A 27,368-nucleotide genomic window follows, 5' to 3' on the forward strand; every position below is an offset into this window, starting at 1 on the left:
TGGAATTTAATAAAACTTAGCATTTAAGAAATTATATGTTATAATTTTAATGTAAAAAAATTTGAAAGTTGAGGGCTATAAATTACTTTAAGTTTTATTTAAATTTGTGTCATTTTCAAGATTCTAATTTTTACAAAAGAAAAATAAATATTGTCCACTTATCACCTTGTCAATTATTCACAATACCACCACCACTACCACCATCCCGATGTCGGCGCCCCCACCATCACTGTCACCTTTGTCGCCGCCACTGCTACCACCCCAATTTTCACCACCACCATTTCTCCCACCGCTCGTGGGCCATCTCCCCTACCAATACATCATTGTCAACTCTCCACAAGCATCATCTTTATTATTGCTACCATCACCATCACTCATTTATAATTGATGCATCAAGAAATAAAACTACAACAAATTATGTATTTTAATTCTATTATATTTAATGTATTAACTGAATAAGTGAATTTACATATTCTAATATTTTAAATCACTTATTATTAAGTTCCATAATTTTAAAATTTTTTAGTAATTCCAAACTCCATCCAAACACACCATAAACCAATTTGTTGGTGGAAAAGAAATAATAAAGTAGACAAAAAATTAACCAAATTGAAATTTTCTCATTATTATATAGAGCAAAATGCACAATTTGTCCACTTATTTTCACGTTTTTTTCAAATTAGTCCACAATTTTTTTTTTTGTATCAAGTTAATCTACTTTTTTTTCGACATGTACCAAGTTGGTCAATTCCGTCAATTTTATTATAAATTATGTTAAAATGAAAGACAAAATTTTCTTTTCATATTAAATCAATTTTTAATTTTATTTATAATTTAAAAAATATTAGAACTAAAAAAGAAAAAATAATAAAAACTCAATAATTAAATTTAAAATACAAAAAAAAAAAAAAAACATCCGACACCCATAGATCGATCAGCCCTACAATTATTTTCTTTCTTCTTGTTCTTGTTCTTTTTCTTTCTTCACCTATGGCTGAGGTTGAGTGATTGCTCAGATTGGTGGCCGCTCACACTCTCTCCAAGCAACAACCACCTCAGCCCTCAATCCCAATCACGGAACAAAATCCGACCCGTATTCTCGACGCCTGACCCTGACCTTGAGACCCAACAGTTTGCAAAATCCATGGCTGGGCGCCAACAGTCTCTCGCTTCAGTCCTCAACTCTCACCGTTCGAACCCACATGCCAAAGCTCCGACCTTTACCTTCCACAGTTTGCCTCAGCCTCCCTACTGCGTAAGTCCCATTCTCTCACATTTCCAAGACCCTCTTTCTTGATTTTTTTATTTTAATTTTTGCGCATTTTAGATGACCGAGGTGTTGTTTCAGATGCTTCTGATTTGGTCATTACAGAAACCCAGAAAGAGTTTCATCTACTGAGAATGTGCCAAAGTGAGTATTTCTTTTCTTTTATGTGGGTTTAGTGTTTTGGTTTCTGGGTTTGTTGGGATTGAGTTTTTGGTTATGGGTGAGCGGACGCAGATGGTCTTGGAGGGCTATAAAGTCATTTTCCATGGGTGAATTGGAAGCCGGGAAACTAAAGAACAAGAAAAAGAAGAAGAAGAAAGAAAAAAATGATTGCTCAGATTGGTGGCTGGGGTTTGAGGCTTGGTTGGGGGACGTAGGGGGGATGGGCTGGGTTCTAATATTTTTTGTCTTTTTTTTTTTAATCATTTCAGATCAAACAAGAAGAATAAAGAAATAGAAAATAAAGAAGAAGAAAGAAAAAAAAAATTTGGGGATTGGTTGGTGATCAATCTACACAACGGTGGGGGGCAGTTTTTTTGCTTTTTTTATTTAATTATTGGAATTAGAACTAAAAAAACAAAGAAAAAACAAAGATGCATATTTAATAGAATTAAAAATTTATTTAATACAAAAAGACAATTTTGTTCTCCATTTTAACAGAGTTTATAACAAAATTAACAGAATAGACTAACTTGGTACACGTACAAAAAAAAAAAAAAAGTGGACCAAAAAAAGATTATACACTAATTTAAGAAAATGGTGTATTTAACTCTATTATATATCCTTCTCAAACTTGATTACTATGAGATGAGCAGAGAAAGTATTAGAGGATCCAAATCATTTTTAACTACTACTTGGCAGCACAACACAAACGCAAAACTATAAAAGGCTCTGTTTGGTTGCGTGTGTACTTCGCCAAGCCAGTCTTTTACCCAAATTAAGTCTCCAGGGTTTCTAGAGGCGATGGACGACGATGACTATGTGTACAATAATGATGAGAACTACGAAGGCAACTACAGCGGCGGCGGCGGTGGCATGAGCGACGACGAAGATGAGTTAGAAGAAAATGACACGGTCGATGAGTTTGGTGAGACTCGGTCTCTTGAGCCAAAGCAAAATTATAGAGTTCTGAAAGAAGAAGAAATTGTCCAACTTGAGGAGGATGAGATTGCAAGAGCGTCCACTATCCTTTCCATATCAAAAGCTGCTGCGTGCTTGCTTCTCCCTCACTTTAATTGGAATGGTGATAAACTGCAAGATGAATGGTTTTCCGATGAAGATAAAGTCCGAGAAAAGGTAGGCTTGTTGAAGGAACCAGTGGTTATTAATGTACCCAAAAAAGAAAACGAACCAGCTGTGGTCCAATTTACTTGCGGAATATGTTTTGATGACTATTCATCTGATTCCCGTAGTATGTTCTCAGCCGGTTGTGGTCATCTTTTTTGTCAAGGTTGCTGGAAAGGTTATGTTCGCACATCCATCCATGAGGGTCCTTCATGTTTGATGCTGAGATGCCCTGAACCATCTTGTAAGGTTGTAGTTGGTCCTGATTTAATCTCTGTCTTGGCATCCAAACAAGACCATGAGAGATATAAGCACTACCTTGTAAGATCTTATGTGGAACAACATAGGAAGATCAAGTGGTGTCCTGCTCCCAACTGTGAGTATGCTGTTAAGTTTGATGCGGATGGTACTGCAAGTTATGATGTTTCGTGCCTTTGCTCGAATGGTTTTTGTTGGAATTGTACGGAGGAGATTCATCGTCCTGTGGACTGCGGAACCGTGGCAAAGTGGATTTTGAAGAATAAGGACGACTCTCAAAATGCAGAATGGATGCTAACGAACACCAAGCCTTGTCCCAAGTGCCAAAGAGCAATTGAGAAGAACCAAGGGTGTAATCACATGACGTGCAGAGCACCTTGTAGGTTTGAATTTTGCTGGTTATGCCTCGGGGACTGGACAAAGGGTTATTGTAATTGCAATCGTTATCGGCCAACTAAGGAAGATGATGCTGACCCTGCGGAGAGGAAGAAAAAGGTCAAGAGATACTTAGAGAGATACATTCATTATTATGAAAGATGGGTAAACAATAAATCTTCAAAGCGAAAAGCTCTTGAGGATTTTCATCAGGTCCAAACTGTGCACATTCAGAACCTTGCTAGCATACAAGATGAACCTGAAATTAAGTTCAATTTCCTTAAAGAGGCGTGGCAACAGATAATTGAATGTAGGCAGGTATTGCGATGGACCTATCCATATGGCTACTTCATACCTGAGGATGAGCATGCTAAGACACAACTATTCGAGCACTTGCAAGGCCATGCTGAGTTCAGCCTGGAGAGGCTTCATCAATGCGCTGAGAACGATCTGGAACAGTTTCTCTTGGCCAATGGCCAACTGGAAAAGTTCGCTGACTTCCGTGTAAAGCTCATAAATCTGACAAAGGTGACTGCAAATTATTTTAAGAAGCTGGTTACAGCGTTGGAGAATGGCCTGTCAGAGGTGGACATATAGGGGATGGGGCCTTGGAACCAAATCCAGCTGATAACACATGTATTGTTCTCAATGCTTGGTCTTCTATGGAATTTGAGGTATGTCGGGGGATCGATGTGTTCATTTTCTACTGGACAGTAGGATTGGATAGATTCACCCATTTCCTTCCATGGCATTTCTGCATTTGGATAAAAAATTCATGAGTTTTACTTTATCAATATGGTATATTCATAGTTAGGTCTTACTACTTTATATCACCGCTTTATATTACATTTACTAGTCATTTTCAATTTTCAATATACCATATGATGTCCAATTAATATACATTATTAATTTCAAGCCATGTCATAACATGGTTTTGTGATACCCAGTGCTGGATATATGAATGTCTTCCCAGTGCTGCTTTTTCTTTTACTTGGATGCTTGAATGTTTAATACATAATTATCCTAGTCACACAGCTCAATACTGAAAATGGAAAAGAGATCACTTACCAAGCATATGTCATGGACCCTCAATTGTTCTCTGCGAACACCACAAAGACCCTGAAGAAGAATAGCTTCAACATACTGCAACTCCAAAATGTAAACCATATGTTAGATGGAACTCCAAACAGCTAGAAGGGGAATAAAAAAGGAACAAAAGGTTCTGTCAAGGATTTTTTTCTCCCCTATTATAAACAAAACAGAGCCGTTGATTATGAATAAATCTGTGCATATGTGTCTGTTTATGAAATGAAGGAGCTTCCCTTGCCTCTTGTGGCGGAGGTAGCGGCTCTCCCACCAAATTGGAGTTACACTGAAAACGCATTTCTTCGCAGCATCTTTATTTTAACCAATGAACCATCCGTTTGTGTTTTCTACTAAAATCCTTTTCTCTTTCAGCGGTTTATGCCTCGGATCTTTTATTTTGGGCTCTACCTTTTGTCAGGCCCACTCTGCTTCATGATGTTGTTGGAGCTCCACCTAATAACCTCAAACTGCTATGGGTAAGGCAACCAATACCTTAGAACTAATACCAATGCATAAGGACTCAGAGAAACTTACCTGCACCGGTGCCAATGAGGTGGTATGGCGGTGCAGACCTTTTCTCTGCACTAGGATACCACCTCAGTGCCATTGTTGTAGGCAAGTTTTTTTAACTTTAAATCAATTTTCTACTATCCTTATTTTTATTATTTTTATTCTAACCATATAATATAAATTTAAGAATTATAAATAAATAAAAATAATAAGTTCACTCATACCTAAAAAATGTTGTGAATTCATTTTATTTTGTACTCCTCACTTGCATAATAAATACATAAAGCATGACTATAGAAAATTAAATAGAGGAAAAAAAAAAAGTAAAGATCTAAGCAAAACTTTTGACAAAAGATAAACTGAAACTTTCACAACTCTCATTATTATCCTTTTCAAAATAGGAGATTATCACTAGGAATTTCAGATTAACATATTTAAAGACTGCTAAGTGCTAACTAACCTTTCCAATATTGTTTCCGAACTTTGCGAAAATAAGGAGAGTATTTTATTTCTTTAAACAAGAGAATACATATAAAACAAGATATATTAGGAAATAGGAATTTAGGAGTTTAAAATATTTCATCAAATGAGAAATTTAGGTTTTAAAAAAGTGTTGGTGCATAAATAAAAGTCCAAAGTAGTCCTAGTTGGAACGCATAAATGCTACCCTGAAAAGCATCGCGGTCCAAACAACTAATTGACAGCACAACGATCAAAGGCTCTGTTCGCTTTCTTTTCTAAAGACAAAATGTATGACAACGATGACGACAACTACAGGGGCGGCACGATGAGCGATGAAGAAGAATTGGACTATGGCGGCGACGGAAGTGCTTCTGATGACTCTGGGTATAATATTGAAACAGAGTCTCTTGATCAGCCCCAGAAAAATTATTATACAGTTTTGAAAGAAGAAGAAATTGTCCAACTTGAGGAGAATGATATTGCAAGAGTGTCTACTGTCCTTTCCATACCAAAGGCTTCTGCGAGCTTCCTACTCTGTCACTTCAATTGGAAAGTTTCAAAACTGCACGATCAATGGTTTGCTGATGAAGATCAAGTCCGAGAAAAGGTAGGCTTGTTAAAGGAACCAGTACTGGTTCAATTTAATGGCAGTGATGTAATTACATGCGGAATATGCTTTGATGAGTATACATCGGAGGAACCCAATAGGGTTTTCTCAGCGGGTTGTGGTCATCCTTTTTGTCGAGATTGCTGGAGAGGTTACATTAGCACATCGATCAATGAGGGTCCTGCATGTTTGATGCTGAGATGCCCTGAACCATCTTGTAAGGCTGCAGTGGATGATGATTTAATCTCTGTCTTCATATCTGAACAAGACCAAGCATATGAGAGGTGCAAGCGGTACCTGGTAAGATCTTATGTGGAACATAGTAAGGAGATCAAGTGGTGTCCTGCTCCGGGATGTGAGTATGCTATAAAGTTTGATGGTGATCGTGGTGGATCAAGTTATGATGTCTCGTGCCTTTGCTCGAATCGTTTTTGTTGGAATTGTACGGAGGAGATTCACCGTCCTGTAAACTGCAGGACTGTGGCAAAGTGGATTTTGAAGAATAAGGACGACTCTCAATGCGCGCAATGGATAGTGGTTAATACCAAGCCTTGTCCCAAGTGCAAAAGAGCAATTGAGAAGAACCAAGGGTGTAATCACATGATGTGCGGAGCACCTTGTGGATTTCGATTTTGCTGGTTATGCCTCAAGGGCTATGAAAAGGGTCATTGTCATTGCAATCGTTATCAACCAACGAAGGGGGGTGATGCTGACGGTGAGGGGAGGGAGAAAAAGAAGCTAAAGGAATATTTACAGAGATACATTCATTATTATGAACGCTGGGCAAACAATCAATCTTCAAAGCGAAAAGCGATTGAGGATTTTCATAAGGTGCAAACTGTGCACATTCAGATACTTTCTAGCATACAAGATCAACCTGAGATTAAGTTCAATTTCATTAAAGAGGCGTGGCAACAGATAATTGAATGTAGGCAGGTATTGCGATGGACCTATGCATATGGCTACTTCATACCTGAGAATGAGTATGCTAAAGGACAGCTATTCGAGTATTTGCAAGGCCAAGCAGAGTTCAGCCTCGAGAGGCTTCACAAATGCGCTGAAAAGGATCTGAAACAGTTTCTCTTTGCTCATGGCCCAACGGAAAAATTCAATGACTTCCATTTAAAGCTCGTAAACTTGACAAAGGTGACTGGAGATTATTTTAAGAAGCTGGTTAGAGCGTTGGAGAATGGCCTTTCGGAGGTGGACATGTAGGGGCTGGGGCCTCGGAATGCTTGGTCTTCAATGGAATTTGAGGTATTGCATTAGGCGCTTTAATTATCTGCTGGACAGAAGGATTGGATGGCTTTGGGCCAATTCCCCTTTCCTTCCAATGCAGCCTGCATATTGGAAACTCAAAAATCATATCACTTTACAATAATGATCTTAGTTAGGTTGTACAACTCTACTGCCCCAATTAATAGGACTGCTATTACATTTAATAGTCATTTCCAATTTTCAATATACCATATGATGCAGTATACAATTATTATTTTTATTCCAACAAACTCTGTGATGGTATCATGATCTTGTTGATTGAAAAGCCTGACTAATGGCTGCAAGTTCTCGATTGAATTCAATTTCCCTCAAGGTTCTGAGGCTGATTAAAGAGGTGGTTGTTCTGTATGTCATGTTATAACATGGTTTTGTGATTACCCAGTACTGGATTTATGAATGTCTTCCCAGTGCTGGGTTTTTCTTTTAATTGAATGCTTGAATGTTTGTTATTCACACTATCCTAGTCAGTAGTCACACAGCTCATTACTAAAGGGAAAAGAAATCACTTACCCTGAAACATTCTCTGCTAAGTTGCTAACACTACAGAAGAATGGCCTCAACATGCTGCTGCAACTCCCAAATGTAAACCATATGTTAGATGCAACTTCAAACACTCCCCCAGAATGGGAAAACAAAACAGAGCCGGCTTATTATGAATAAATTTGTGCATATGTGTGTGTAAACTATTGAATAAAATGATGAAAATGAACTTGCTTTCTCGCAGTCACAGATTAGAACCATGTGGTGAACTTGGTTAGAAGATATTCACCAAAAGAAAAAAATTACTGAACAGAAGGCACTCGATGCTTCCTCACATAATTATAATAGCAATACATTGGCGTGCCATCAAATGCCATAAAAGTGATTAGAAGCAATTGCACAAGTCGTATAACAAAACAAACATAAGCCCAGCTGCCCAGCCCTGCCCAAACCCACATCGGTAAAACTAGTTTACTTTTTACCTGTGTTTCTTTAATTCCCTGGACCAACCACTCCATCCAAAATTTGCTTTACTTGATCACCCACTTGCTGATATTCCTTCACTACCTCTGTCAATTCCTCTGTGTATAACCGAACTGACTGGAAAAATTGATCTCAATGATGCCTATAAAGCACTGAGCACTCACACCCAAAAATTTCAAAAGTCAAGAAAAAATAATACGAAATGAAGATTTTAAATTGCATAGCATGGGTCTTGAATTTAAAAATCAAAGCATAAAAATCGAAACGAGCGTCGGAAGCCAACCTTAATGCTGAAAGCGCATTTCTTCGCAGCGTCTTTATGCTAACGAATTATTCATCCCTTTGTGTTTCTACAAAATTCCTTGTCTCTTACAGAGTTACAGACTTACAGCGGCTTAAATCTTTTTTTGTTTTGTTTAGAAAAGATGGTTTCTATCTTTCTTTCTTTTTTCTTTTTTTTGGCCATATGGTTTCTATCTTTTTAGTCAACGGCTTGTGTTGCCTTATTTCCGCGCTTTGTATTGATAAAGGGCGCCAACTTAGGCCTTAGTTTGGAGCTGGGCCTTGGATCATTTAGTTTGGGCTCCACCTTGTGTCAGCCCCATTCTGCTTAGTGTTTGATGATAATGTTGTTGGGGCTCTCTCCTAAAACCTCAAATTCTAAAAACATTCCATTTTTGCTTTCCATACTTCACAATTTTGTTTTTTGGTTATAAGGGAGGCCCAAGGGGAAGAGAGGAATTCAAACTAAAACTGTAAGCCCTCACAAATCCCGCAATGTTTTACTTGGAAGTTGTGTATGCAATTCCTACTGTTAGATAAAATTTTTTTTTTTAGTTTCCAATAATTTATACATGGCTACGACCCATGATCCTAACCATGTCCAATTTTTTTTTGTTTTTTTTTGTCCGACCACGTCCAATTTCAAGACTTTAAAATTTTGTTTTCAAATTAATTTGTTCAAGTACTTTGTCTTTATGTTATTGAGTCGTCATTGTTGCTTGTTGCACAAGGTTTCGGCTATTTCTTGTATGATAGAATTGACCCATTAAATATGTAGCATAATCTTAATCTTTGGATTTGTTTCGATGGCTAAGATTAAAAGTCTAGTTGGTTCCCAAAAAATGTAGTAGAAAATCCACTTTCCTTGTGAAAAATTTTCTTGGTGGACAAGAATAACCAAATTGAATGCTTGAATCTTTTAGTCATCCTTCAAACAAAGAGATGGAATGGCTAATTCGATCACGACATAAATTAAAGACACAAACTACACAAATTCTTGTCTAACTATACATTGAGCTTTTACTTTCACCTTGTGTAATTGGAATTGAATATCGATCTATATTCTATAAAGGGATTAATGAGGCAATCTTCTTCCCTTGTCCTTGTGTGCAGTATATATATTTTGGCTTGAGTATGGCTACATATATATACGTACGTACTACAAAAAGAATGGGTAATTACAAATTAATAAATAAATTGGATGGTACGTCTGTTGGAAACTGCAGTTTGTGTTGTGGATGACATGTCATCATTGATCATTAGTTGTATGCATGCATGATCTATGTTCCAAGGAGAGCAGTGGTAGCAGATGAACCAAGTCTGGAGAGAAGGAAGACACAAGCAGAGGAGACAAGCACAGCTCCTGCAAAGCAAGCAAGATCCAGAGGCGTAACCAGAGGTATACTGTTGAACTTCTCCAACAGTCCCACTTGAAGTATCATCACCACTGCATGCCCAATTTTTGATTTCGCTTGCGAAACCGATTTCATATCAACCCATGCTGGAGCTGACTGCACGTACAATTAATAACACCATCTAATTAATTGCGTGAGAACATGCATATATATATATATATATATATATATGTATGTATGTATGTAAAAAGTTATTGAAAGGTACCTTCATATAGAAGAGGCCAAACAAGTTTGACTCAGTAAACCTTGGTCCTTTGTCTTTTATAGCCCTTGACCCCATAAACATGGCATACAACCCAACTCCGAAAATAAGCATGGCAGTTCCTACTAGGAACATGTCTGTAAAAAGAATCAAAATTTCATTAATTATTATACGCTATAGACTGTAGTCTGATGAAGGTATATACAGTACAGACTACAGAGAGCGAGAGTTTATTAGTATGTACCTATGGCTTCAATAAGTAGGTGCACCATATGTCCTTGATCTGTCTTGTCTGACAAGGCTTGGAAATACTGGAAATATGACTCTATAACAATAAAGCAACCCTGCAATATTTAGACGAATATAAGTTCAATGTGATATGATAAGTCAATGCTAAAAGAAATACGTACAATTGTTCTCATTCTTAAGTAGTCAACGATTCATTTAAAGGGAGTTAAAAAGAAAATGTCTCACCTCGACAAAGCACAGCACTGAACCAAGTAAGGAACCTGCAACAGCAAGTAATGCAAAGAATCGACAGTCTATTATGCCCTGCACGTACGAGTGAGAACATGTAATTAATTAGTTAAAGAATTAAGCTCAAAGCAAAGAGACTAGTAATTAATCAAATTTGAAAAGAAAACAATATATATTTGGTGATAATTGGCATACCCTTTCAATGAACATCTGGACCTGCAGCATCAAAGGCTTTCGTTTGAGAGCCTTTCTTAATAGAATGGGGAAAGCACGGTTTGCCTTTGTAACCAAAGAAGCCAAATCTATTACTCCTTGATTCACTTGTGGCTCAGACCTTATCATTGTCTCTGAAGAGGCTACTGATGATTTCGCAACCACCCTTTGTTTCCTCTCATCATGATGATCATAATTATTCCCAGTAAGCATTACTGATCTCTTTTCTCCGTTCAACCCACCACCGGCCTTGCTCGAACACTTGAGTGTTGTTGGTGGCGACGAAGAAGCGGAAGAAGAAGAGGAATGAATAGTCATAGGCTTAAACGTGCGCAATAATCTAGTGGCTGCCATTCTTTAGCTGCTCCTTTGAGGCTTTGACGAATGTGTACTTAGTTGTTGGTTTGGTCATTGGAGGGTGGAGGGTGGAGGGTGGGTTTATATACAACATGCAGCTACCACTGTCTGTGGGAAACAGAAGATTCGCGGCATATTAGCTGGGCTTGTCCGGGCATGAGTGGCCTTATCAATTTGTGCTTTGCTTGGAGAGGTAGGTTTTGAATTTTTCTCAACAACTGGACGAACCAAACTGAACCCTGAAATTACTCTCATCGTCTCACGTGGTCTTTTACGTGTGGGGTACACTTAAATTCTAAGTCGCACACATGTCAATCGTGATATTCGGAAACTTATTTCTCCCTAGACGGCTGCAAACTTGGAATTTGAAACTTGGAAGGAGCTTTGGGCTTTCGGGCTTTTGGGATTTGGGCTTTGGGCTTCGGTCAAAGAAGAACAGTCGGCGCATGCAAAAAGACGAAGTAGGAATTCCGTAGTCGCTGTTGTAATTTGTACGCCAACAGAAAGCTTTGCATTCCATGCAAGACGACAGGAGTGCACAGCATCAGCATTCAGCGCAGACATAGACATAGACATAGGTGGACTGGAGCCGTGGAGGCATGCTCAATTGCTCATGCATGAATCATGATGAATCGATCATTTGTTATCTTACTCTTCGTATTTCACCATTTCTCCTGTGAACACGAACCAAGGGTTTTAACCGTCGGAGTACTCCAACGATTAATACATGGGTTACGTGGCCAATGTCAGCACCAGCCACATGAATTCTAAAGGGAAAAAACATACTACCAAGTACCACCTTCCCCTCATCTTCCTCAATATTGTTTTGAATTATGCAAAAAAGGTTAAATAGACATCTTTTCAGAAAGAAAAGTTAAATATACAAATCTCAAAATTAAAAATTCTGAAAATTAATGATGAATAATCATTTATTACTCAACCAGTTTTATTTTCCTCCAATTAAGATTTATGTTTACAAGTTTACAACCAATGAGAACTCATAAATTCTTTTACATGATTTCCCCACCTTTTCTGAGCTCAATGGTTTCCCAACCTTACCCCCACAAGATCATCTAGAAACAGGAAAATTGGAGATGTATTACAATATAATACATATCAACTTCAATCCAGCTATGTCTTTACTCCCGAGAGGCTCTTGCCTAGATTAATGGCCACCAGCACCCTAACACCCCATATTAGGATCAGCCACCCTTCACACCAACCATACTATAGATTGAAATAAAAGGGAATTGGTGCAGCACCTTACCATGAACTTAACGCCTCAACAGCAGTGACAGTTGCAAATTGGAGGACCTCCCATCTCAAAGCAATCCATGCCCAATAATAACATGCTGCCCATTTCATACGGAACATAAGACAATCACTAGCACATAAACATATACAACACAATGCATTTGCAACTGTGGAAACTCGAAAAGGAAAGAGAAGAAAGAAAAGGGTCCAAATTTATTCAAATCCTATCACAGAAATCATATCCCATATAGTATTTCCCAATATTCTCATATAGTGCTCAAAAACTTGGAGCAGAGAAAGTAAACAAAATGAAAAAAAAAAACCTGAAAACTACAGTTATAATGATACAAGTTGATCTTACTTCTACAAAAATATGGCTCAAAAGGTTCTTGAAAGCTCATGAAAGAGAATTCCTCGGTAAATGAAAGGGTCTTGATTCATCAACATTGCCGCATTCTATTTCATAACATACTTCTTTTTTGGACGAATTTCATAACATACTTCAGACGACAAGTCAATCTGTACAAAATTGAAAAATATTAAAAATACTCAATCCAATTCCTCCAAAAAGGAAGGCACGAAAATGCAAATAATACAAGTAACAGAAGCATAGTAATTAATCTACAATAAGCTCTGCACAGACTTCCAAAAGGGGGTAGATTATGATATGAGGGCTTGATTAGCTAAATGAGCTTGGCCAAGGTTTTCATAATGCTTTTTCTCTCAAAAAGAAAAACAATATAGGTGATATAAAACCTTGGAATGATAGACGTATAATTACTATTATAAATATAGAAATCTGAGAGCAGTATACAATAAAGCTTCAATTGAACTACAAAACTTTATTTCACAATTTGGTAAACATAAGCTACAATTGGACTACCAAAATTTATTTCACAATTTGGTAAACATTACCACTACTCAATAGCCTTTGTTTCCCCGAATCCTAGCTCTCATGTCAACCTGGCCTCTCTTGCAATTGAAATATGTTTCCCTCAGACCGATACATTCGCTTGATATTGATGGACTCTTCTCTCCAGCACATTCCCTATATGATCGCTTCTCAACCTTAACACAATCACACTCACTAAGACACTTGACTAATTCCAGTGCTAAGCCCTTGCAAGACTTTGCCATTTTTCCCTTGCCTCACCTGAAAATTTCAAGTGTTCAGGAAATTCAGAAAAGAAAACAGAGAGAAAGGCAGCGCTTAAAATACAAGGAATTGCATGAAGTTCAAACAACCAATATCCAAGAGAAAGGTAGAACATGTGAACACTACCATCCAACTTAACCAGCTGATATACACTACTATAATTAGTTTTGTTGGATACAAGAACAAGTGATTATACAAACATGGGAAGTAAATGATGGAGGCTTGGTATGCAAAAATCAGAAACCTATCCATTTAATCTAAGAGAAAATGTAAGAAAGAAAGCATAAAGGTGAAACTTTGGACAAAAGGGTGGTGATAGAGGTACTTCTATACAACTATTTTACAAACTGATAGGCAATGTATCTCTCTTTTATACGCTAATGTCATATTGTACAATAAATGGTAGAAATAGCAATTTTCTTGACCAAATTCATTGGAAATTGGATCCTGCACAAAACCCAGACAAACCAACACTAAAACAACAAAACCCAGATGAGAAAACTGTTAATTTAACCTCAGAATCAAAATCTGCACGAAACCCGTTCACAACAAAACAAATCAGAAGAACACTGCTTGATTTCGGACCATTATGTCTAAAAGTGGAGAAAGGTCCCTTTACCTCCAAGAGCGTTAAGGGCTCTGCTTTCACTTTTTGCAGTCTACGCACGGTCTCGAATCGTCAGAGAAGAGAGAACGAGAAAGAGGTGCAGAGCAAACAACAGCACAATAGAGACGGGTGCGTTTTGTGGCAGACTTTGGATTGGGCCGGACAGGCAATGGCCCATAACATGAACAGGCCAATTTTAACTAGGGGAGCCAACACAAGTTCAGAGACAATGTTTGTACAAAATGAGAGCATAATCTGAATTCTTTTTGTTCCTTTTTTCTTTTATTTATTTATTTGCTAGAATCCAGTCTATGTATTCAAATTTTCATTCCATATCTTCATTAAAAAAAAAACATTTAATCTATAATCATATGTTTTACTATGCTCAATTGTCAACAAAACCATTTCTTTTCTCATGTCTCTCTGCATTTTAGACCTTGCCAGTGTAACAAAGTTGCTCATGTATTGGATCAGTCTGGCTTATCGTGTACTGACCCTGTGTATTGAGTTGAATAAGACCACAGTGGCTGCTTGATGTACTTAATGGTGATCTTCACCACAACTATTTTCTAAATAAGTTTCAGTTATAAACTAGAATACATATCTTATAATCACATATCTTAGTAACAAATCAGCCTTTCATCCTAAACCTACAAGTACATTGAAGTCCATCGAAAAAGTGAAGAAAATGGTTACTTTTCTTCTCAATGATAAAAATATAAAATTAATTACACCAAATACTCCACAGTAGATTCACAAGATGTTCCATTTTCTCTCCAATGCAATGCATATCCGAGTGAGACACAAAGACAGTAGGCAGCACTCATGGGAAATCATCCCACTAGCCATTACACCGACCACAAAAACCAGGTTGACATCGTCCCCAACACCATGACAAACATAATCTCGTCACTGAACCGCCTTGTTGGAACTAGAGGAAAGCCCAATCTTGAAGGAATTGACAGGCAAGTGCTGAGTTACAAACTTACAGGGTTCTTAAACACACGAAAGAGTGTTTCGCGTTTACCCCCTGGATTTTAGCTTAAACTTGCGCCATCATAGAACAAAAATCGTCCAAGGATTCCGGTATATGAGCACGAGGATCGATCCACTTTAATCAGAACCCCTTCATCAGTTTTAATGTACACGGCTTCTACTCTACCAGCCTTACAGAGCCTCATGAACAATGTCGGGTCGGTACTTATAAGGGTGAATTAATGGATCAATTATCAGACTCCTCATCATATTCATCATCACAGAGAAACCCCCCAATTTATTCCGACGGATTAATGAGAGCCCATACCTCTTTGGACTGAACTGCAGATGCGGAACCTCAGAACATGTTCACGTACAAGCAGGAAGGCTGAAAAATAAGGTTGTAAAATACGGCTGTGATTATTTATAATTATAGGGAGAGTTACTCTGCCCAAGGGTTTAGGAATTAGGAGGGTTTAAGGTTTACAAGTAGATGGCACCTTCACTGCTAATAGAGTCCTGTATTATCCATTTTGCATATATATCACACACACAAACACCCCCTCATGTCTTATCCGGGCTTTATCAATCCATGTGTTAATCAGAATGCTGAGGTTCAATTTGTTTATTTTCTTCCACACATTCTGATCGATTTGGTCCCCTGCATTTACATTATCTATTCATTTTGCCAACAGGTTATTTCAGGTGTCATGGGCTTTACCTCATAAAATTTTCCTTAAAAAAAATTCATAAAAGCTTCAATGACACTGACATCCACAAATGATTACAAAATTTCATAATCTTGTTCTCAAGGGAGGCATTCTTGAATACCAAATTTCTTGTTCTACCATTACTGTTCAAGAGTAAGTAGAACCTAATTATATTGGAACAGTGAAGCACCAAATAGGCTACAACTAGATTAAAGATGACCAAAATTAAGATTATACGTACAGATCTTAAGTGAGCAAAGAAACCAGAATTAGAATATACAGCATCCCATATGAACATCAGTATTTCTCAGCAACAGGTCTGGAAGGAAAAAGCCTCAAAAGAAATGTCATCAGTGACCAGAGGCACACCACACCAAGGACTTGGAAGGTCACTATCATGGCAAATAGTGCCCCACTTCTTTCTAAGAGTTCCGAGGAGGCAGGAAGACCCTTCATCGCATACATCAACTTCTCAATAAAGTAAGCAGCTTTTGTCAACTGATATAGTCTGTAAACCTGCTCATAGATACAAAAATATAGCTTAGGAAAAAAGAAAGAAAAAAAAAAGAGTATTCAGCTCCAAAACAACGAACATCAAGTGATCTTGATTATATATCTACCTCAAAAATAATGGGAACTAAAGGCCAACAAGATGACCCACGCTTGTCAAGACCCGTCTCAAATGCAAGTTGAGCAACACAGCCGACTAGAAAGGGAACCACAGAGACCAAGGCCGGCAAGCCAAGCAATGGCCAGGTTACATAAACAGCAAATAGAGGGGCAATGACCTTGAAGCCCATTGTGAAGAAAGCAGATGTCAAGTAGCCTCTTAGGCCAGTAATGAGACCCCACCTCTTTGGACTGAAGTGCAGATAGGGCCTCTGGACGTGCTCAGTTACAAGCAGGAAGGTTGCAAGACCGACATAAAATACAGCCTCAAAAGATAATGAAGTCACGATTTCTGCATTCAAGAAAAATGATTAAGTGGATTTATTTTGTCCTATGATTAGGGACTCTGGACTGAACACTTCTGTGCATAAACAATTAGATGCTTCACCAAATAATTAAAGTTGTCCACAAAACTTGAATTTGAAGTCCAGAAAGCTTTCATTCGATATAAACATCAATATGCAAAATGAGACACAGACTCTCTGCTCTAAATTGGAAGGACGAAGATACTTATCACAATACTTGTTAGATTATTGAAAAGCAATCCACTGTAAAATAGGACCTTGACTATAAATGCTAGCAAACAAGCCATTCAAGATGATCTTCCATATGGACTAATAACCATTCATGAATCATGATTTAGCTGCTGAAACAAAGAGCAGGTTGTATCACAAATCCCTGGGACAGGCACATATAAAACAATTTACCAAAACTAGCTTATGTTATTTGCTAACTATTGCATACGTTCCATGTATGTCAAGTACTAGTTAACCGCTATCACAAAGGAGTGAAAATCCAAAGCGAATCAAATTAAGTAAAAGCTCAGTCCAACAAATACCTACGAGAATCTCGTCCTTCAAGAAAGCCTCAATTGCATTACCAATGAAGAATTGTGGAAGAATCAAAGACGAAATCAAAGCAACAGGGGCAAAAAACCAAAGGATCGAGCCCTTGTCTTCATTGAAAGGGGCTGAGACCAATTTCCCTTCCTCTACCAGCTGGTAAGTCAACCCATGAAACGAAACAGAACCTGATTTACCACGAAAAGGCTCCACCCCACGAAATGTACTAATAGGCACATTAGAATTTTCCCTTCCTGAGGACTCCAACTTCCCATCCAGACTAGAATTAGAAGCACACCTAATAGCTCCTCTGTTTAAGCTCAGCTTTGAGGATTGTGAACTCTTCAATCCTGGCATCAAATATGCTGAAGTGTACTTCTTCCGGTTAGATCACTAAAGCAAGACTATATACTCTAAACATAAATTAAAACCTCGTTTGGTAGCTAAGAAAGACAAATATTCATCCTTGCTTTTGTCCAACTTTCATTGCAAATGTAATGAACTTTGAAATAGATGGAATACGATTAAGGTGAAGGGAAAGCGTACATTTGGAAGCAATTTCATAACGGAGTCTTTCATGCCTCAGCCCAGCGTGGCTTGCTGAAACCTTAGGAATTTAACAAAATAGAAATTGGTGATTCGTTAACACTATGTATATGCGAGTGAGATTGAGACAGAGATTTCCATTTCGAACTAGAATACAGTGTAGAAATTTACTTACAATTTGGTGAGGGGATACGCTGTGATTGAATAAACCGAAATTTGAGGTGGGAAGGCCACGACAAACCGATTGCAGCTCCATTTTTGGGATTTAGGGTTTAAGCAGAGTTCCCCTGGTTTTCTTCTTCTGTTTAGTATTTTATCAGCTTAAACCCTAAGTCCACATATTACACTCACAGTCGAACAGGTAAAGGAACCAAAAGCCCAATTGAAATGAACGTTTCGATCCACTGTGGTCCGGTCCAAGATAGGTAAAAAGGTCCACAACGAAACCAATTGTTAGCCCGGCCTGTTGAACAACATGCTGTACCCGAAAAGAGCCCTTATAAATATAGAAATTGTAACCCATAATTTTACCTTCAACCCGCACCAGTTCAGGTGAGGTACAAGGTACAAGTACAACCAACATACATGCACGCTGAGTCGCTGACTAACATTTTTTTTTTTCTTATGAAAACATTTTTCATCAACAATATTTTGATTTTGTTACAACGTAAGATGTACTTTATATTTCATCCCATTGATGCTACTTGAGGTGGGCTCATACCTCCATAGACTTCTTTTTCCGGAAAAAAACAAAAAATTTATGTGCTTCTTTAATAATATCCGTGACAATATTATAGTTTTTGTTTTTTTAAATAAATTGAGAAAAGGAATTAAGTCTTGAGTAACAATATTCCTATTTGTTTTCAATAACTCTAGCCCTATGCCTCTAGCCAATCTACCAAAAAGCCAAACAATGTTCAAAATTCCAACAAGTACTTCTTTAGGTTCCCTTGATATATCATGTAATTTAAAAGATGGAGTACATTGAGAATCTGTATAGACTTGATTACTTTGGTTTACCAATATTAAAAGTGTTTGAGCTTATTATTGATTTTTTTTCTTATGCATGTAAGTGTTTGTGTGTGTTTGCAAGTTTATATTCCATTCTGAGGAATGTTTGAGGCATAATCAATCAAATTGTTTAAACCAAATCGATTACGAAATAGATTATTCCAACAGTAGCAACCCCAATGCCCATAATAATAATATGATTTTTTTTTTTAATATCAAACAACAATATGATGTACAATAGTAACTAAAACCCATATTGGGTTTTATGAGCTTCTTCTTTTTTAATAAATTGGAACTAAATGTTTCTCTATTGTTATAAAATTATTTTTATAACTGATATTTTGTCAGGTAGTATAACTGTATAATCAATTTATGTGTTATAATACAAGTAAATATTATTAATACTATATTCTGTAAATATAAACATGTCGTCTAATAATATCATTATACATTAAATTTGTTATATCACGTGTCTATATATCAATTATATCCAAATTTAAATCCCACCTAAAAGAGAAAATTCATTAAACGTTCTGAGACACGTTGTACAAAGTCTTTTCTACGGAGGACAAATCTCAAAAAACGTTAGTCGCATTTTCCCCAACCGGCCAAAGTGGTCCAAGTGAATAAGAAAGGTGGTTGTACATTTGGGTACTTTTCCGGCACGCACTACACCGTCTACGACTACAATCGTGACATGCGCGTGCAATTTGGCCGGCAGTGAGAACCATACCTCAGTCACATTAGTCAGTATCGCGTGGTCGGAACTGAAAAGTATATGAAGCATAGCCTTTTTTGACTTTTAATTTTTCAAACATATATGATATGACTGTATGACTAAACCTTTGTGTGATGACTGATGAGTATTCAACTCCGTCCACGGTTTGGGCTTGACGTGTATACTTTGTTAAGACCCACGCGCAATACTATAGGCAAGGCCCAAAGTTTACATATAACATTTCCAACACGCGCCACTAATGAAACTGGTGTCGGTTTCAACTTTCCTTTTCCCATGACCTGAAAATCTTTCGTTTAGTATTAATATATATGCTGCACTAAATATCTGTACATGTTTGTATAATTTGATATATTTATTAGAGGAATGTTATCCTAATTTTTTTTAAGAGTGCTGCTATTTGCATACCCTAAATTTCTCTTTGCACACTCTTTCTTGAAAAAAAAAAAAAAAACTCAAGGGAAAAGACCATTTGGCCCTTCCCTCACCCACACACCCCCATCCATTTTTCTTTTTGCACACCCTCCCTAAACAGAAAAAAAAAACACACACACACACCCAAAACTCACACACCCCATCCTCATCTCCCCCCCCCGCGTACACACCCCCTCCCCACCTCTCCACCATGCTGCACCACCCTCCTCGCGCGCAGCACCACCACCGTGCGCCCACCACCCTGCTGCACCACCCTCCCCGCGCCCACCACCATGCTGCACTACCCTCCCCGCGCGCAGCACCACCACCTTGCGCCCACCACCCTGCTGCACCACCCTCCCCGCGCACAGCACCACCACCGTGCGCCCACCACCCTGCTGCACCACTCTCCCCGTGCCCACCACCATGCACCACCCCTTTCTCTCCTCCCTGCTGCACCACCCTCCCCGCGCCCAACCCAGCCCCGACCACCCCAGCCCTCCAGCCACCGCGCGCAGCGCTCTCTCTCTCTCTCTCTCTTTCTCTCTCCTTCCCTCTCTCCTCTCACCCAGCAGACATCCAAACAAATTAAAAAAAAAAATGCAGCGGGTTCGGCGGACCAGTGCCGAACCCGGTGGTTTCGTTCGACAGGTACCCGCTGAATAGAATAGGATTGTTCGGTGGGTACTTACCGAACGAAACCATCGGGTTCGGCACTGGTCCGCCGAACCCACTCCAATTTTTTTTTTTTTTTAAGTTATCTTCTCTCCGGCGCGCGACGGTGAGCTAGCTGCGAGGAAGGTGGTGGCGCGCGGTGGTGGTTCTGCGAGGAATGTGGTGCTGCTGGTGCGAGGAAGGTGGTGATCGGTGGAGGGAAAAAAAACAGAGCAAGGGGGAGGAGTCGGAGAGGAGAGGAGAGGAGGGGAGGGCTCGGGGGGAGGTGGTTGGGGTGGGGGGAAGAAGAAGAAGATAAAGGGTGGAGGGTGGAGGGTGCGACGGTGAAGAAGAAAAAAAAAAATTTGCAGGTGAGGGAAATTTGCAGGTGAGGGGTGGGGTGTGTACGGGGGGGAGATGGGGATGGGGTGTGTGGGTGAGGGAAGGGCCAAATGGTCTTTTCCTTTGAGTTTTTTTTTTTTTTTAAGAAAGGGTGTGCAAAGAGAAATTTAGGGTGTGCAAATAGCAGCTTTTTTTTCTTTATAAAAAATTATATAATTAAATAATTTTTTATTTAGTTAATTTTTTATAGAGATAATTTTTAAACAATTATATAAAAAATGAATGATTATCATAATCATGAAAATATAATGTAGGATAAAAATAATAAAAGAGAAAGTCAATAAAAAAAGTGAATTGAAGAAATTAGATAGCATTAATATTTAACATACAAAAAAAAAAAAGTTTGAAAATACAACATGAATACGTGATGAAAGATTGGGTTTAAAAATACAATATCATTTAATCAATTTCCAAATCCTTGTTGATGGAAGGACTAATACCTACATTGGCTTTTGGGATATTTAAATGGATTTTAGATATCTACATGGTTTTGGGATATCTACATGTATTGGAGTTTGAAAATACCTACATTTAATATTTGGGATATCTACATGTATTGTTGAAAATTGGATTTTGGGTTTGGTTTTTTTGATCAAAGACTTTGGGTTTGGTTAAACATTCAATAAACATATATATCCATAAAGCTATAAGAAATGGGAAAAGAAAATAGAAAAGACATATTTAAAGTAGTGAGTAGCTTGTCTCTCCAAAAAAAAAAAAATAGTAGCACATTGTCAATTACATGTTTAGGAAACTAAAGTTTTTTTTATGTAGGAAATTAAAGTTTAGATTAGTTTAAATAAATAAAATCATGGACACAGCATCAAAGTTATCCTCCCTTCCTTATAATTACAAAATTAGTAACCCATGAAAATACAACTTAGTAACAAGAAGAAAGACTTAGCCCAAGTTAAAAGCTCATAAATAGTAATTTCATCATGCACATCTATAAACAACAAAATGATGGGTGCATTTGCAGAAAAAGGGCAACAACAAAGAAGATGAGTGGTATGCTATTTTATTCCTTGGTATCAACAAAGAAGATTTTTATTTAAAATTTAGGGTACTTTCTGTATTGTAATTTGGAATGTGGTCTCCACTGCCCGCAACCGCACCACCCAAAGCAACATATAAGACATTTAATGCACACCTTTCACGACCCTTATTCAGGTAAAAACTTTTGAGCTTTCGTATACCCCACCGTTCCCACTCACTCACCCACTAGTATAAATATAAGGCCTGCCACCCAGTCATCCTCCACAGTCATCTTTATTATTCAACCCCTTTTCCTCATCTCTCTACCATTCCTCTGCAACTTTACAACGAAACCATTCGTCAAACACTCGAACCCAAACCCAAAGCCGCCTCAACTCAAACAAAAATGGCTTCTACTTCTCTAGCTTTCCCTTCTCTACAACTCCAATTCCAATTACCATCCAAGTCATTCAAGTCCTCCACGCGTCGCGTTTTCATCCGTCCGACCTCCTCCTCCGTGTCCGAGAAATCACCATCCTCCTCCGTCTCGGCGCAGCCCGAGCCAAGCAAGCTCCCCTTCAAGAAAATCCCCGGAGACTATGGCCTTCCTTTTGTGGGTCCCATCAAGGATCGTCACGATTACTTCTACAACCAAGGCAAAGAGGAGTTCTTCAAGTCTCGAATCCAGAAGTACCAGTCGACGGTGTTCCGGGTCAACATGCCACCCGGCCCCTCCATTTCGACCAAGTCCCAGGTCGTCGTTTTGCTCGACGGAAAGAGCTTTCCGGTGCTTTTCGACGTCTCAAAAGTCGAAAAGAAAGACCTCTTCACCGGAACGTACATGCCCTCCACGGAGCTCACAGGGGGCTACAGAGTCCTCTCCTACCTCGACCCATCGGAGCCCAAGCACGACAAGCTCAAGCGCGTAATGTTTTATCTTCTCAAGTCGGCTCGCGACTCGGTCATACCCGAATTTCATTCCAGCTACACAGAGCTTTTTGACACCCTGGAGAGCAAGCTCGCCGACAAAGGGAAAGCCAACTTCGTCGAAGCGAACGATCAAGCCGCGTTCAACTTCTTGGCCCGGTCACTGTTGCGGGCCAACCCGGCCGACACCGAACTCGGAGTCGACGGACCAAAATTAGTACAGAAATGGGTTCTCTTCCAACTGAGTCCGATTCTGGTTCTTGGCCTTCCCAAGTTTATCGAAGACCCTCTGTTCCACACGTTCAGACTCCCTCCATTTCTTGTCAAGAAAGACTACCAGAGGCTCTACGACTTCTTCTACCAGTCGTCCGGTCACGTGCTCGACGAGGCTGAGAGGTTGGGTATCTCGAGAGACGAAGCGTGCCACAATCTGCTATTCGCCACGTGCTTCAATTCCTTCGGAGGCATGAAGTTCTTCTTCCCCAACATGGTGAAGTGGATCGGGCGTGCCGGGGTCACACTCCACACCCAGTTAGCCCAGGAGATCAGATCCGCCGTCAGATCCAACGGTGGGAAAATCACAATGGCTGCCATGGAACAAATGCCCTTAATGAAGTCCGTGGTCTACGAATCGCTCCGTATCGAACCCCCAGTTCCGTTACAGTACGGGAAGGCCAAAACTGATCTCGTGATCGAGAGTCACGACGCGGCGTTTAAGGTCAAAGAAGGGGAGTTGCTATTCGGGTTCCAACCGTTTGCGACAAAGGATCCGAAAATTTTCGGGTCGAATGCAGCGGAGTTCGTGGCGGATCGGTTTGTGGGTGAGCAAGGGGAGAAGTTGTTGAAGCACGTGCTGTGGTCTAACGGACCGGAGACGGAGAATCCAACGGTTGGGAACAAGCAGTGTGTTGGGAAAGACTTCGTGGTGTTGGTGTCAAGGCTGTTGGTGGTGGAGTTTTTTCTCCGATACGATTCGTTTGAGATTGAAGTTGCAACTTCGCCGTTGGGGGCTGCCATTACAATGACCTCTCTCAAAAGAGCAAGCTTTTGAGTTTTTTGCTTCCTTTTTTTTTTTTTTTTTTTTTTTGTAGTAGGTTTTTGCTATTATTGTTTGTATGGATAGCTGGGGTTTCTACTGCGTTTGTGGGAATCCAGTGTAATTGGAATATTATTATGTTTGTATAATTGTATCCAAATAGGAAGTATAAATATTCAACTTACATGACGGATTTACACTGTTTTCACTTGCATCATCACATGCTAGCACCATAATGTACATTTCCCAACAAATTCCCTTATTAAAAAAAAAAAAAAGATTAATTGGTTAAGCAAGTTGATTATTATTTGGTCTATGTTAACACAGAATAACCTACGAGAAACGGGGGTACACAGCTGGTATCCCCCCTCTCCATCTCTCTCTCCTCTCTTTCTCTTACTATTACACAAATCTGCCCCTATCACAACGGGCAGAAGTTATTCTCGTGTTAACATGATACTAATCTGATTTGATGAGGCTGGATATTTAGAGATGAGAGGAGGTGTTATCTGTTGGCTCAACAGCTTTGAATGGTCGAAGGTGTTTTGGGAAAGTTGGAGTTGAGACTCAGTGGAGGTGTGAGTCTGATCGATGCCTGTATGTTTAGTTAAAAAGGTTGAATAGCAAAGGTATAACCACAAAAAGAAGTGCCTCCATATGCCTGGTTTGAGATTCCGTTGACATCGATATGTACAACTATAAGTCTACAAACACATGTCTTATTAAAATTAAATAAATAAACTAATTCTTATTTTATGCCGGGGGTCATAGTGTAAATGTGAGGGCTAGTTGAAGGCAGGTAGGGAATCGCTAACGGTGATGTGCAGGCGGTGGGGCTGCTACAAATAGGGTTGGGTAAGAGAAAATGTGAATTTGGGATAAATGGTGAATACCCATTAGGCTTATGTTCGTTTTTTTACTTAGTTTTTAACAAAAATTTAGCTCCAAAACGATTTCTTTTGGGTCAGACTTTAAAAAAAAGAGAAGTGAAGAATATCTCATAATCATTTACATATTTCGTCGAACAAGTTGTGGACATGCTTGCAAGTGGTCATTTTGGAGAGTTAACTCAGCGAGTTTGGCAAAAAAAATTCGGTAGGCGAGCGGTCAGGCTGTGACAATGTGGAGTGTTATCCTACATTGGAAAAATATAACCTTGCATAGTGGTTTATAAGGGTTTGTGCTACTCCTCCTATTGCCAATTAGTTTTGGAATGAATGTCTAGATTCTTTTATGGTATTAGAGCACATACTTCACATCACCCAATATGAGTTATTCACGTGTTTGGCTTAAGGCGATCACCCTTGTCCCTTGGTGAATCCGTCCTTGAGCCTAACTATACCCTATTAAAAGACATGTTATACATATACATGCATTTTTTTTGGTTCTAATATATACATAAACATGGGATTGGGAATTGCACGTTGCAAAAGTGAAAACGCTCTCTCCTCACATATACACGGTGCATCACCGATGAATAGGTCAAATGTATAGGCCAAAAGTGTCTTTTATTAACCCATGTGGCACTTTGATATAAAAATTTACTATCTCAATAATGTGTCACTCCAATGAATGAGGTAAATAGTTAGAGTAAATATTATTTTAATAATTTAGTAAAAGCTATTTTATTGAAATTGATGAGATAATGAAAATGTTAGATTTTTTATTGGTTGAATAGTATCTGCCCCAATTTGCTCTAATTTAACATTGGATCAAATATAAGATTTTTTTTTGCATCAAATTTGACCATTAGTTTGTCTCATCTATTAGTGGTGCTTTAAAAGTTTGTTACTTTAATGGATGAAGCAAATATTTACAAAAAATATTATTTTATTGATTTAGTAAAAACTACTTTATTAAAATTGATAAAATAATGAAAATGTTCAATTTTTTTTATTAGTTGAATAATAAGTGTGACCCAATTACTCTAATTTGACATTGGATTAAATATAACATGATTTTCTCTTTGATCAAATCCGACATGTCGCTACAAATAAAGCGTGCTCCATCATTTGCCTAATCCATCAGTGATGCTCATTGCCATATAAAAGGATTGTATAGTACAATGCATTATTATGATAAAATGACCTCCACGAATATTTGTTGCTGTAAACCAACCGCAGGCAGGCATAAGTTGACGGTTCAAGAACAAGGGTAAAATTTTATATTATCATCTTTATCCAAGTTGATTTGTTAATTAGTTTAGTACATTAAGTCTACAAAATCAGGTTCATGAATGTACTTTCATTTTTTCAATATTTTTTTTAATAATATTGCTGAAATCAGTATTTAAAATAACACTAGCCAGTTCCTTCATGTGCAGAACCACATCCATTTTTGTATACATTTTGAATCTTTTCATTTTTTTTTTTTTGGTTAACTGGGGGGTCAAAGACCCCAAACAACAAAACTAGGCATCAACCAAACGAGATTTACAGACACCCAAAAAATCTTCAAAGAGGCAAGTAGAACACTCCAAGGGAGGCTGGGAAAATTCCACAATGCCAAGATCAAGACCATGGCCCAATTGAGCCAATTTATCAGCAGTACAGTTCTTCTCTCTAAAGACATGAGAGATCTTGCAGACCCAATCTCTTTTCAGTAAGCAGTGACAAGTATCCACCAAAGTAGCCAAGGGATGATGAATAGTGGAAGCCTGTAGAACAAGGTTGACAGCACAACTAGAATCCATCTCCACAAGCAGCAGTCTAACCCCTTTATCCCAGGCCAGGCATAAACCATGATAGAGACCCCAAAGCTCAGCAGTGAGCACCTCACCCCTACCAAGATTCCCAGCAAATCCAGCAAGCCACTGACCATTAGAGTCTCTAAGAAGGCCACCAGCACTGATGCAACCATGAGGCTCAATCCTACTACCATCAACATTCAGCTTGACCCAATTCTCAGCTGGAGGAAGCCAAGACATAGGGATAGAAGTTCTAACTTTCAAGGACTTACCATGAGACTGGACATCAATCCATTCCTTGACCATAGAGATAATAGTACCATGAGGATTAGTTGGAAAAGAAAAATAGATTCAAAGAGATCCTTATTATGCCAGTTCCAAAGATACCAACAACCATAGCAGAAAATAATATTCCAAGCAAGCCCATCATGAATAAGATCCTTAGTAGAGAGGTTCAGCATAAGCCAATCCTCAAAGCCTATATTAACATCATTAAAAAATCTTTTCATTTTTTGGTGACCCGGCCACAAAAGAAGAAAACAGGACCACTTGCTTATTGTTTGAGAAATTATGTAATTTTTAAATTTTTGAGTCCTTTTGACATGGCCTACTTGTTCTGATCATCAGTTCCACATACCATGCTTGGAAATTATTCACTTGCCCAACAAAGTTAATGTGGCAAACTGATATTGCACTCAAAGTGAATAATTTTGCCTTGACAAAAAGAAGACA

The 27,368-nt window shown here is 38.6% G+C and overlaps 4 protein-coding genes, 1 long non-coding RNA gene and 2 pseudogenes across 9 annotated transcripts; 3 read left to right on the plus strand and 4 right to left on the minus strand.

The window, feature by feature from the left end:
- Positions 1 to 914: 914 nt before the first annotated feature.
- Positions 915 to 4,097, plus strand: LOC147278295 (putative E3 ubiquitin-protein ligase ARI8 pseudogene; annotated as a pseudogene). Of its 2 annotated transcripts, none has more exons than XR_015123519.1 (3): positions 915 to 1,255; positions 1,349 to 1,411; positions 2,129 to 4,097. The product of XR_015123519.1 is annotated as a putative E3 ubiquitin-protein ligase ARI8 pseudogene, transcript variant X1 (transcript). The 2 variants fall into 2 exon arrangements; XR_015123520.1 differs by having other exon boundaries at positions 1,373 to 1,411.
- On the minus strand, positions 3,799 to 4,732 carry LOC147278296 (uncharacterized). The gene is made up of 3 exons (XR_015123521.1): positions 4,512 to 4,732; positions 4,253 to 4,327; positions 3,799 to 3,938 (listed from the first exon to the last, which is right to left on the minus strand). It is a non-coding gene; the product is annotated as an uncharacterized LOC147278296 (long non-coding RNA).
- Positions 4,733 to 5,340: 608 nt separating this feature from the next.
- LOC147278297 (putative E3 ubiquitin-protein ligase ARI7 pseudogene) lies at positions 5,341 to 7,596 on the plus strand (annotated as a pseudogene).
- A 1,670-nt stretch (positions 7,597 to 9,266) lies between these two features.
- LOC147278298 (uncharacterized) lies at positions 9,267 to 11,075 on the minus strand. The gene is made up of 5 exons (XM_086251993.1): positions 10,662 to 11,075; positions 10,464 to 10,541; positions 10,234 to 10,333; positions 9,993 to 10,126; positions 9,267 to 9,883 (listed from the first exon to the last, which is right to left on the minus strand). The coding sequence occupies exons 1-5, from the start codon at positions 11,031 to 11,033 to the stop codon at positions 9,653 to 9,655; spliced, it is 915 nt and encodes a 304-aa protein (XP_086108119.1). The 5' UTR covers positions 11,034 to 11,075; the 3' UTR covers positions 9,267 to 9,652.
- A 921-nt stretch (positions 11,076 to 11,996) lies between these two features.
- Positions 11,997 to 14,190, minus strand: LOC147278299 (cytochrome C oxidase assembly factor). Of its 3 annotated transcripts, none has more exons than XR_015123532.1 (5): positions 14,066 to 14,190; positions 13,206 to 13,443; positions 12,652 to 12,809; positions 12,304 to 12,388; positions 11,997 to 12,196 (listed from the first exon to the last, which is right to left on the minus strand). XR_015123532.1 is itself a non-coding variant. In XM_086252341.1 (3 exons), the coding sequence occupies exon 2, from the start codon at positions 13,425 to 13,427 to the stop codon at positions 13,212 to 13,214; it is 216 nt and encodes a 71-aa protein (XP_086108467.1). In that variant the 5' UTR covers positions 13,428 to 13,443; positions 14,066 to 14,190; the 3' UTR covers positions 12,478 to 12,809; positions 13,206 to 13,211. The 3 variants fall into 3 exon arrangements, 1 of the variants encoding a protein (XP_086108467.1); XR_015123531.1 differs by having other exon boundaries at positions 11,997 to 12,219; XM_086252341.1 differs by lacking the exons at positions 11,997 to 12,196; positions 12,304 to 12,388 and having other exon boundaries at positions 12,478 to 12,809.
- A 1,619-nt stretch (positions 14,191 to 15,809) lies between these two features.
- On the minus strand, positions 15,810 to 18,117 carry LOC147278300 (tRNA-processing ribonuclease BN). The gene is made up of 5 exons (XM_086250332.1): positions 17,971 to 18,117; positions 17,796 to 17,856; positions 17,246 to 17,614; positions 16,359 to 16,699; positions 15,810 to 16,254 (listed from the first exon to the last, which is right to left on the minus strand). Exons 1-5 carry the CDS (start codon positions 18,049 to 18,051, stop codon positions 16,036 to 16,038), a joined length of 1,071 nt encoding a protein of 356 aa, XP_086106458.1. The 5' UTR covers positions 18,052 to 18,117; the 3' UTR covers positions 15,810 to 16,035.
- A 4,157-nt stretch (positions 18,118 to 22,274) lies between these two features.
- Positions 22,275 to 24,143, plus strand: AOS (allene oxide synthase). The gene has a single exon (XM_086250330.1). It carries the CDS (start codon positions 22,394 to 22,396, stop codon positions 23,963 to 23,965), a length of 1,572 nt encoding a protein of 523 aa, XP_086106456.1. The 5' UTR covers positions 22,275 to 22,393; the 3' UTR covers positions 23,966 to 24,143.
- Positions 24,144 to 27,368: the final 3,225 nt, after the last annotated feature.

The sequence above is a fragment of the Dryas octopetala genome, chromosome 7, assembly GCF_963921425.1.
Source record: "Dryas octopetala chromosome 7, drDryOcto1.1, whole genome shotgun sequence".
Taxonomy (NCBI): Eukaryota; Viridiplantae; Streptophyta; class Magnoliopsida; order Rosales; family Rosaceae; genus Dryas; species Dryas octopetala.

What these genes read in the sequence shown, in the direction of transcription:
- LOC147278298 (XM_086251993.1), bottom strand. Translation starts at nt 11,033, where the DNA reads ATGGCAGCCACTAGATTATTGCGCACGTTTAAGCCTATGACTATTCAT. An exon ending in CAGTGCTGTGCTTTGTCGAG is followed by an intron (nt 10,334 to 10,463) that starts GTGAGACATTTT and finishes TAAATATTGCAG; the next exon opens with GGTTGCTTTATTGTTATAGA. An exon ending in TTGGCCTCTTCTATATGAAG is followed by an intron (nt 9,884 to 9,992) that starts GTACCTTTCAAT and finishes TTGTACGTGCAG; the next exon opens with TCAGCTCCAGCATGGGTTGA.
- LOC147278299 (XM_086252341.1), bottom strand. Translation starts at nt 13,427, where the DNA reads ATGGCAAAGTCTTGCAAGGGCTTAGCACTGGAATTAGTCAAGTGTCTT.
- LOC147278300 (XM_086250332.1), bottom strand. Translation starts at nt 18,051, where the DNA reads ATGGAGCTGCAATCGGTTTGTCGTGGCCTTCCCACCTCAAATTTCGGT. An exon ending in GCGTATCCCCTCACCAAATT is followed by an intron (nt 17,857 to 17,970) that starts GTAAGTAAATTT and finishes TAAATTCCTAAG; the next exon opens with GTTTCAGCAAGCCACGCTGG. An exon ending in GAAGGACGAGATTCTCGTAG is followed by an intron (nt 16,700 to 17,245) that starts GTATTTGTTGGA and finishes TCTTGAATGCAG; the next exon opens with AAATCGTGACTTCATTATCT.
- AOS (XM_086250330.1), top strand. Translation starts at nt 22,394, where the DNA reads ATGGCTTCTACTTCTCTAGCTTTCCCTTCTCTACAACTCCAATTCCAA.